The sequence below is a fragment of the Akebia trifoliata genome, chromosome 13 (genome assembly GCF_017979445.1).
Source record: "Akebia trifoliata isolate Shusen 1 chromosome 13, ASM1797944v1, whole genome shotgun sequence".
NCBI lineage: Eukaryota > Viridiplantae > Streptophyta > Magnoliopsida > Ranunculales > Lardizabalaceae > Akebia > Akebia trifoliata.
Genome location: NC_141387.1, coordinates 10,392,433 through 10,404,036, shown reverse-complemented (window position 1 = coordinate 10,404,036; position 11,604 = coordinate 10,392,433). Strand labels below are relative to the sequence as shown.

General features: G+C 35.3%; 2 protein-coding genes across 2 annotated transcripts; both read right to left on the bottom strand.

Moving 5' to 3' along the window:
• Positions 1-126: 126 nt before the first annotated feature.
• Positions 127-1,317, bottom strand: OFP5 (ovate family protein 5). The gene has a single exon (XM_086420235.1). The coding sequence runs from the start codon at positions 1,315-1,317 to the stop codon at positions 127-129; it is 1,191 nt and encodes a 396-aa protein (XP_086276361.1).
• Positions 1,318-2,979: 1,662 nt separating this feature from the next.
• On the bottom strand, positions 2,980-11,604 carry LOC147387810 (SecY protein transport family protein). Its single transcript, XM_086420106.1, has 7 exons — positions 11,447-11,604; positions 7,997-8,370; positions 6,839-7,066; positions 6,267-6,621; positions 6,043-6,170; positions 5,734-5,869; positions 2,980-3,493 (listed from the first exon to the last, which is right to left on the bottom strand). The coding sequence occupies exons 2-7, from the start codon at positions 8,338-8,340 to the stop codon at positions 3,254-3,256; spliced, it is 1,431 nt and encodes a 476-aa protein (XP_086276232.1). The 5' UTR covers positions 8,341-8,370; positions 11,447-11,604; the 3' UTR covers positions 2,980-3,253.

Genomic DNA, 11,604 nt, shown 5'->3' with positions numbered 1-11,604 from the left:
GGCGAATAAATGATCTGTATTCGCTGAAAAGTGATTAAGGTCAAATGATCTTACTAATTTGATAATTAACTTGACATAATATTTATTATTTACAACTCAATTACAATTTCGAAAGTAGTTCATGAACTACTTGTTTAAATCGAACCATATCTCCCTAAAGACCTTGACGATGAGATCATGGTACTCATCTGAATTCAAAGTGAGATAACAAGCCAAGAGGTTCTCGAGCTCTTCTGACTGTCTGATACCATTCTCCATGATCATCTCCACCATTGAATCTCTAAAGTCTTTCTGAGGATTGAACGAGCATTTCTCCACGGCAAAACTCTCTAAAGATGGTATTCCTTCCACTTTTCTTTCCTTCTTCTTGGTCTTAGCTTTCTTCATGTCTTCTAGAGCTCTAATTTTGCAATTTTCGATCTTCAAAGCTGTTCTTGGAGAATATTTGCAACTCTGCTTCGCTCCTCTTAGATAGATTGATTTCCTCTGTCTCTCTCTTTTCGACCAACGATCCTTAATCTTTGGTTCTTTCACTGTTTCTCGGTTCAAATCCACTTTATATTCTTTCTCTTCCTCTAAATTTTGATCCGATTTCTTCAAATTCAAAGCCTTGAATTCCTGATCTACTTCACCAATTGTACCGTTGCGCTCAATATTTTTTGAATTTGAGAAAGTGATGTAATAAGATTTTCTTGAACTAGAATCCGAAAAACTGCTATACTCATCCTCTGTTGTTGCTTCCGATTCCAAATCCAAGTTGTTCATCTCTAATGCTCGATTTGAAGTCTGACCGATTTTAATTGATTCTCTGCCAGAGTCTGAACTTTCTTCTTGCAAAATTCGATCTTTTTTACGTGATTTTCGATGGGTAACTTTTCTTTCTTCCCGATTTTTCTTAGGTGGTGTTCCTAACACATTTTCTTCTCGATCTTCACCACCAAAATTCTGAGTACTTGGTCTGCAACTTCGATGACCCGTTATGGGAAATTCAAGTTCATCATCTGAATCATACCAAACAGTTTTTGCAACACCTCTACTCCTCTTACCTTCAAAATCCTCTCTACGTAAAGAAAATTGCAAGTAAGCATCATCATCGTCACCAGCTACGTCTCCATTGTAATAGATTTGAGTACCTCTGAAACTAAGAGGTATGGTTGGCCTAAGTGATGAATTGGGTTTTGTTTTTCGCTTGGATTTCGCAGGTTGGGATTTGGATTTGCTATTTATTTGCTTGAATTTGGAGAGCCAAGAAATGGGGAAGACATGAGAGATTGAAGAAAGGCCAGATGATGTGGTGTTCTTTCTTCCCCAATTCATTTTTTTTTTTTTTTCTAAATCAAAATTTATTTTGGTTTATAGAGAGAGAGAGGGTTTGAAAATGAAGAGAGGTAGAGGGAGATGGTAACGGTTAGGAGACAGTTATTAGGGACGTGGGTTTCATATTGGTTTTCCATTCAAAAGAAGAGCCCGCCTTAAATCTTGTGACCACTTTTCCTCACTTTTTATTGCTTTGGAATTTGGAGTATTGTAGAATCAAATAATTTTCTTTTGCTTTTTCTTTTTCTTCTTTTTCTTTTGTTTCTAAAGAATAAGAATCATCTAAGTTTTTTATTTATTTATTTTTATAAAAAAAAAAATATTATATTTGTTTGAACCCATGTTTCTTAGGAGACAATGACTCACGAGTTGACTTCAGTGAATAAATAAAATAGGTATTTGACTATATAAGATTACTGTTATTGGCACTGCAAATTTTACTTATTACACCCCAACTTCTTAATTTATTTATCACACATTCATTCAAACATTAAAAAGGTTTGGTTCAAATTATAATCTCAATATTACAAAACATTATAACACACTCATGGGTAGTTTACAATTATGATTAGTATCACATAAAATCCTAAATCCAAATAAATAGAAATCTAACCAAAAAAATAATAATAATAAAAGTAAAGAGGGATTTTATAAATGCAATTTGGTACTCCAATTTTTACTTATTCTCAATTATTCACTTATTTTTCTTAATTTTCAATTGGGGTGTAGTTTAGCAGCTCTTCTTACAGGTTGGGTTCTTGAAAATGACCCATGAAGAAACAAATTATCTTCATATATTTTTCAAAGATAGTTATTCCAACATTTACCATTTAAATGTTGTAAATGTAAAGTTTATTATAATCGAAGGTCCTAAAAGAAAGAAATACGAGAAAGAACTTTGAAGAAGCCAGAGAAAGTGAAAAAAGAAGACATGACTTTAACCAACTCAAAATCTTTGGGATAAGATTACTATTATTGTTGCTTTTCTTGTATTGTAAGCATTTTAGATTTTTAGGAACTTAATGAATTACTATTTTTATAGTCCTTTGACAAAGCAGAACCACGACTTTTAGAGTAGCCACGACCCACCACTCTCCTCTTTCAGAGTTTGTGCATCAAGTGGTTTTAAATCTCAGTCAGAGATCGAGACGACTCGTCCGATATCATCTACCAACAAAAAGTATCGGACAAGATGTAAAAATATAATTCATTTTTCTCATTGTGAACAAGATGACCCAAATGTATCAGAAAACTCATCCAAGATGACTCGGGCTTATTCATGGACGAGACATCAAAACAAGTTTTAAAACCATGGTACCAAGATACTCCAAAATTCAATTGAGTGTGCTAAAATGAGATGACGAGTTCTCGATTGAAAATCTAACCTAAGATTAAGGTGAAATAGCTATAAAAATAATACAACATGCTAGAATTTACGATTGGGAATTGTACTAAAAGCTAAAAAACTAAAAAAGAAATTACTATTCTTTCAAACATTTAAATGGTATTTTTTTTTCAGGTAACAATTTTCAATCTTTAGAGATTTGATTTAAAAAAATTTGATCTCAAGTTAATATTTTAACCCCAGAACAATAACAATATTTTATCCCACAACAATTAAATAACTTCCACTGGTGCAGCCTCATCTTAACCAATAATCCCTGCAAGAACATTTTCTCATCTTTGAAATGGTGAGACTGACTAGCATCTCAATTTTTTTGTTCTTGAAAATTTCGCACCTGTTTACTTGTGTTTCCGATGTATCGAAATTTCCCCACAAAAAAGAAAAAAAGAGTACAGAAACCTAAAGCTAAACTCTAATTATGCGGTGTTGAAAAAGATCTACTTTACATCACTCAGCTCACCAAAACTGCTGGGGAGCTCACATCAGCAGCAGCAGCACCCATTCCTCACAATGAAACTTTAACAGTTAGGTTCAGAGTCCAAAAAAGCCAAGCTCGCTGGCCCTTTCCTTCTCAAACGTCTCGAAGTATTGATAAATGATTGTCACTGCAAGTAGAATTCCGGTTCCTGAACCGATGGCTCCCATGAAGTCTGCCAACACTGTCAAGGCACCAATACACATACCCCCGAAAGCCGCTGCAGTAGGAATGTAACGGTTAAGCTCCTTCTGTAGGTTTGACTCACGATGTCCAGGCATCACCATTTGTTGTTCCTGCAGAACCAGCACATGAATTTAAAACTGTATCCAGAAATGGTTCAAGTCAATACTTCCACGCAACTAAATTTGATCAAACAGATTCGCTCATTAAAATAAAAGATCTCATTCAAAAACAAAACATGCAGGATTATATTTATAACTTCATTTGGATTATATATATAGGGGACGGTTTAGCAGCCCTAAAGTTTGCCAAGTTTGGTGCCAAACATTTTTCAAAATATGGGTTAGAAGCTTTGGAATGAGCTGATTTTTTGTGAGGATGATCTCTATGATGAGGAGATCATCCTCACCAAAAATCAGCCTATTCCAAAACTTCTAACCCCATCAAAAGTGATTTACAAAAATTGGACGGTCCACGATTCTTCAACTTGTAAACTAGGCTTAGAAGTTTCAAAATGAGCTGATTTTTTGTGAGGATGATCTCTTCACCGTAGAGATCATCCTCACAAAAAATCAGCCTATTCCAAAACTTCTAACCCCATCAAAAGTGATTTACAAAAATTGGACGGTCCACGATTCTTCAACTTGTAAACTAGGCTTAGAAGTTTCAAAATGAGCTGATTTTTTGTGAGGATGATCTCTTCACCGTAGAGATCATCCTCACAAAAAATCAGCCTATTCCAAAACTTCTAATCTCATCAAAAGTGATTTACAAAAAATGTTTGGCACAAAACTTGGCAAACTTTAGGGCTGCCGAACCGCTCCCATATATATATATATATATATATATATGGGTCCCTATCCGTGGCCAACAGTTTGGCAAACACTTTTTCAAAACATGGGTTAGAGGTCTTGGAATGGGCTGATTTTTGGTGAGGATGATCTCTACGGTGAGGAGATCATCCTCACCAAAAATCAGCTCATTCCAAAACTTCTAGCCCCATTTTACAAGTTGAAAAATCGTGAACCATCCATTTTTTGTAAACCATTTTTGATGAGGTTAGAAGTTTTGGAATGGGCTGATTTTTGGTGATGATGATCTCCTCACCATAGAGATCATCCTCACCAAAAATCAGCCCATTCCAAGACCTCTAACCCGTGTTTTGAAAAATGTGTTTGCCAAAATGTTTGCCAAACTGTAGGCCATTGAACGCTACTCTATATATATATATAGGGTCCCGTTCCCCACCCTAAGCTTTACCCTACACTTTAACAAACGTGTTTTGTCTTACATGGGTTAGAAGTTTTGGAATGGGTTGATTTTTGATGAGGTTAATCTCTATGGTGAAGAGATCATCCTCACAAAATATCGGCTCATTCCAAAACTTCTAACCCCATCAAAAATGGTTTACAAAAAATGGACGGTCCACGATTTTTCAACTTGTAAACATGGGGCTAAAAATTTCGGAATGGGCTGATTTTTGGTGAGGATGATCTTCTAATCATAGAGATCATCCTCACCAAAAATCAGCCCATTCCAAAACTTCTAACCCATGTAGGACAAAACACGTTTGTTAAAGTGTAAGGCAAAGCTTAGGGTGTTGAACATTTCCCATATATATATATATGGGAACGGATCTAGGGACATATGAAAAAACATATGTAAAAACAATGTAACATCAATAAATTTTCAAAATATGGGTTAGAAGTTTTGGATTGAGCTGATTTTTTATGAGGATGATCTCTATGATGGGAAGATCATCCTAAAAAAAAAAAAAAAAATCAGTCCAATCTGAAACTTCTAACCTCATTAAAAGTGATTTAGAATGTGGACCGTCGATTTTTTGCCAATAATTTGTAAATCACTTTTGATGGATTTAGAAGTTTCAGATTGAGCTGATTTTTTGTGAGGATGATCTTCTCATCATAGTGACCATCCTCGCAAAAAATCAGCTCAATCCAAAACCTCTAACCCATATTTTGAAAAACCATTGTTTTTACATATGTCCCATGAACCACCCCCTATAAATATATATATAATTCTTATATGAAAGGACTTTTCTAGCCTAAACCTCGCCTCAAACAGATTTCCTAAAGACTTCTTAGGGATTGAAAAGTGTTTCCTAGGGATAAATTTCAAAAACCTATTTGTTTGCTTAGCAACCTAAAAAAGTGGTAACATAATCTCAATTAACATCCCATGTCTTCCCATAAAAACTATCCTAAACAAACAGTGCACGATGTTTCACACAACCGAAAATCCGAATTTGAAACTCCACTACAAAATCATCAAGTAATAAAATTAAATACATAAATTGTAAGCAACTTAAAGGCCAGGACATATAAAAGAATACCTTGAGCTGCTTAGCTACATCTTTAGCAGAGGATCCAGAAACTTCAATCCAAGTTTTTGAGAACAGTGCACAGGCAGACAGCATAAACACGAGATAGAACAATGCATGGAAAGGATTGGCTGCCATGTCTGCCAAGCTGCGAATAATGATCACAATTCTCATGTCAGAATACTTGACTGAGATGGAGTAAACAAGACTGAAACCAACAAAATTTTCTAATCCAACTAGCAATATAACTATTCTCTGATCAAATGTATGTTCTAGGAAAAAAATAAAACAATATAGGAAAGATATGGAGTACTTAATCACCTTGATGGTGCAGTGATGTAGTATGCAATACCACCAACGGGTATAAATTGACCACCTGAGTACTCAGATTCCTTCCATGTACCCAACAGATTTACAAGGAAATTTCCACCATACCGCCTGTAAAGCAACTGTACAAATAGAAATGGTATCAAATATTTTCAAAATCTTAAAAAAAGATTGTAAAACAACTACAATTTCCATCTGCAGATATAAAGCTATATTACCTGAGAAATGAAATAAAGGTTGGATACAAGTGCAGACTGTAGAATAATGGGCATATTGGAGGTGTAGAAAAGCTTGATTGGATACGACCCTTGCTGTCCACGGGCATTTTTAGACCTCACGGGCAAAACTACCCGGAACCCTTGGAAATATATAACTATGAGAAAGACTAACACAGTGGCAAGCAAGTTTGTCACATTTGGTAGGTTTTGCCGGTAGAAAGCCTCGCGAAGCGCACGGACCTTGTCCGTCCGAGTTATAAGTAGATGGAACAAAGCAATTACTGCACCTTCAAATTCAGCTCCCCGCCCACTGTTGATAGTTGTGGGACTAAACGCTTTCCAAATTATGCTCTCACTATAAGCAATGATATGTTTCAGATAATCAATTTCCGATAACATAAAAAATGGAGAGAATAAAGTAAGAGTGATTCTATTGCCAAACTGATTTTTACTAAGAGTATCCCCAAGATATGTACTAAATTCTTATTTGATATCACATAAATTGGTGTGCCCTTAGTAGAAGTGGGTGTGGCAATAGAATGTCTCTAAAGTAAATAGAATTAGTAGCTTACCAAATATTGGTCGCTATGAACAGGGAAATACCAGATCCAAGACCATATCCTTTTTGTAGAAGTTCATCTAAGCAAATCACGATAATACCAGCAAAGCAGAGTTGAACAATGATAAGTATGGCATTTCCAACACCAAGTTGGCCGACACTACCGTACATTCCAGATAGCACATATGCAACTGCCTCACCAACAGCAATCAGTATGCCTAACAACTTCTGTGCACCATTCCTGGAGAGAGAGAGATGACAATGTCAAACACGTAACATCATAGAAAACCCAGTTAACAGTAAAGAATGAAGATGGAAGCCTCCTTACCCACCAAATACCCATGGACAATGTGCATATGGGCAAAATAACACATGGTAGATGCACATAATTTTAACATGAAAAGAAATTTATCGTATTATGGCTCTACACATAGGGGTGGCAATCTTAACACAACTCAAAAACGACACAAAATTAGTGGGGTTAGGGTCAAGCCTAATTGTGTTTGGGTCATAATAGTGTCGACCTGTCTAACAACATTATTAAACGAGCCATGTCTAGATTAGGGATGTCAACTCACTTAACCCGTTTTGACACTTTTAGTTATTATATCATTAACATGTGGTTTTAAATCATGAAACATGAGAAGTATCTCCTACGTAAATTTTGTACTAGGCTATGGACACATTTTCTTTTTCTTCTTTTCCCATCTCTTTAATTGTTGAAACTTAGTTTATGTTTTGTGATACCTAATTTATATCAACAAATATTGGTCTATAGTGGTGGGACTTTATTTTCAGTAATAGTATTTTATTTTTGGTGGTGGAAATGAAAGTTATTTTTTCCACTTAAGAGTAGAATTTTACAAAGCAAGTGGTTGGGTCAGGTTACCTATTTAGTAAATGTGTTGAGTTTGGGTTTAAATTTTTGACATGATTATTCGATGGATCGATGGATCGGACTTGGGTTGGGTAAATTTTCAGAATAGCCTTACCTCAACACGACATGAACATGACCCAACCCATTGCCACCGCTACTACATAGTGAAGTCATTCTATAGCTAATGGTTCTTTAAAGTTATAGATCAGAAACTAAGTAAAATCCCACACACACTTCAATAATGGTTGATGTCTAGAATTTGCAATAATACGTCATAGCCTAGAGAATACTTACAAGAGTGCACGATCTTCGCGCACACTGTTGTCCACTTCAATGATCTTTGACCCAGCCAGGAGTTGCATCACCAATCCAGATGTCACAATAGGTGTGATACCAAGCTCCATGACGGTCCCACGGTTTGAGGCAAGAATAACACGCATCCAATAGAATGGATCTGCACCTGTTGTTGAGTGTATGCCATAGAGAGGAAGCTGACTGCACACCAAAAAGATGAAAAGAGAGATTACAGTGTAGATAACCTTCTCTCTGAAGGGAACTTTCCGGTCCGCACTCTGAACTTCAGGCAGGAATGGCAGAAATGGCCTGACAAGATGCAACAATCTAAACCCACCTCCCATTTTAAGTTCTCCAAACTAAATCAGTCCAACCTGTTATCATCCATTTATATAGAAATTATGAACCATTGATTGGCATAAATATTAAAGACCCATACTGAAGACTATTTCCTTAAACAAAAATTTGATACACAAACAAAAAAAATGAACATATAAATTTGTTAGTCAAATAAAATCAAAAGATATAATTAATAAAAGGGGCCGTTTGGGATGCTTTTTTTCTGAGCAAAAAAGATATTATTGAAAGAGTTTTTTTTAAAGAAAATTACCATTTTCGCAACAACATGGCAATTCAAATAGGATCTAAGGAATTTCTTCACAACTGTTTTAACAAATCCAGATGGAATTTCATCTACAGCTAGTAATCCTCGTAAGTAGGCATTTAATCAATGTAAGTAGGGTAAATAAGTAAAATTTTCAGGACACCATTACCAGACCAATAAATATGTTTCGAAAAGGAAAAATCATCTGGAAACCAAACAGGTCCTGCCCATGCAAACATGGTACCCATAAATTCACACATACACATCCATCACAAAACAATATTAATTTGAAAGTACCATCAAACAAGATCAACAAACCCAACCTACAACTAGTCAAGAGAAACACTCAAAAGAAAGCCTATGTGATGAAGAACGAAGCAGAAACTTTGACTTAGGCATTTGCACTGCATGTTGGTTCAAAAAGAAATTAAAATAAACGAGGAAAAAAAAGATCTTTTATAGAATAATTTCTAAATTTAATCCCAAATCAAATTATTCATCTTCTTCCTTGCACTCCACTTTCCCCTTTGGAGAAAACATGTTGAAACACTATATTTTGATGTCAAGGGGAAAAATAGAAAAAAAAATAAAAAATCAAACAAGGTAGCCATAAAAATTCATGCATACACATCCTTAAAAAAACAATATTAATTCAAAAGTACCATCAAACAAGAAATTGAAATAAAAGAGAGAAAAATGGTCTTTTACAGAATAAATTCTAAATTTAATCCCAAATCAAAATCTTAGTCTTCTTCCTTGCACTCCTCTTTTTGACTTCAAAGAAAATGTTAGGAACCTAGTTCCTAACGTGCCCACTCAAACAAGAGAAAGGGCGACAGTGCTCAACACACCAAGGATTGTGTAAAAATACGATTAAAACAAACATTCTTCATAGGTTGATGATAAAGGGATTCCATCCTTTTATAAATAAAGAGTCCTAATCCTAATAATTTACTAATTCTACTCTTCCTAAAATACCTATTCAAATCAAATATCTACTAAATCAATAATTAATCCTACCGATAAAATCCTAATAGAAATAGAAATAAAATCTAACTAAACTAGAATCCTAACAATGCCCCTTTAAAAACCGACCATGTCCTCATGACGGAAAAGTAACTTCCATTGAAATATTTTCATTGTCCATTTCATCTCATCCTTCTAACTTCTAACAAATATATTTGCATCTTTTTACATCGATGGCCTGGAGTGTAACATTCATCGCAATTATAGCATAATCCCTTGTCTCGTCAAACTTTCATCTCGTCACTGGATATTCACCGTGCGGGTGTTGTTATCATCTCAGGGAATTTTGGTTGTATATTTGGCCATTGGTAACCAATCCCTACATTGGTTGATTTGCATGTTGAAGTCGGAACAATTTCTCTTCTTGTTGCCTTGCAAATCCCATGCTTCTTGGAGTGTCTATGGCCTAAACATTAGTAATTCAAAACTGATTTCATTGTGTAACCCTTGAATAAAGGTTCCCATCGATGCACGATCCAAACATCCTTCAACAGTTGAAGCCACTTGCTTCATCTTGGCGAGCAATCTGTCCAAATTTTCGAAAACCATAGGTCCAAAACGGTTTAACATAGCTAATGTCATATCCCTCCATGTACAACGCGTATGAGTGCAGCTATACCACTTATACCACGTCAAAGCCACCCCTTCCATATGGAAAGAAGCCAACAGAGTTTGTTCATGTTCAGCAGTATGATGGTAAGCAAAAAATTGTTCCATTTTGTAGATGAAGTCAAAAGTTTCGAACCCATCAAATTTTGGAAATCGATTCTTGTGTACCTTATTTGAACTTGACCTTCAAACCGGTCTTCTTGCACTCGATTCGGAACACGGTCTTCAATCAGCACATCACGATTACCTACACTTGATTTCCCATCAACAAATTTAATCGTACGATCCAGTGGATGATATGTCAGTGGATTTTGTATAGACAAACACTCGATGAGTTGTCATGTTAGCTCCCGATCCTTCTCCAAAGTTTGTTGCATGGATGCACGAAGGGATTGTATGTTCTCCATAGATTCTTCAAGATGAGCCACACGTTCCTCCATGATTTCAAGTTTTGATGGTTTCTTTTCCTTTTTCTTCGCTGGCATGCCCAAAAAAATCTACTATAATACCAATTGTTAGGAACCTAGTTCATAACATACCCACTCAAACGAGACAAAGGGCGATCTCAAGTGCTCAACACGTGTAAAAACACGATTATAACAAATATTCGGATTCCATCCTTTTATAAATAATTCTACTCTTCCTTAAATACCTACTAAATCAATAATTAATCCTACTGATAGAATCCTAATAAAAATAGAAATAAAATCTAACTAAAATGGAATCCTAACAGAAAAATAAAATCAAACATGGTACCCATAAACATCCATCACAAAGAATGTTAATTCGACAAACCTAGCCTACCATTAATCAAAATAAGACCTACATGTTGAAGAACGAAAACTTCAATCTAGGCGTTTGTGCAACCTTCCATATATATATTTTTTAATAGAATTAAGTGAATTAACTTTAAATTTGATCCCAAATCAAATTCTTCATTTTCTTACTTGCTCTCCTCTTTCCCCTGTTGAGATAAGGTTTCAAAGTCCGAATAGATCTTCATGCGAATAGTGTTTCTTAAATAGATTCACAAAATTTTCCGCCTTATCGCGTATTTGAAAATAATTGAAACATTCATCCGATTAAAACGAAGAAATAAGAGCTCTCGAAGCTCCGATTTCCAGATCTAGAAACGAATCAATCAATCTGATTCAAACTAATAGCATAAATCGAGAACAAATTCCAAATTTTAACGAAATCCAGAAACTCACCTTCCGGATTAGAAGATCTAAAAACTTATTCAAAAAAACTAATAGGTTTCAGAGATCGAAACTCTTAAGGATTCTCGAAAGCATCGACGTTGAAATCGGAGGACTGGAGGAGGGAATTCAAAACCCTAGCAGAACTGACAGACAGGCCAACGAAAGTA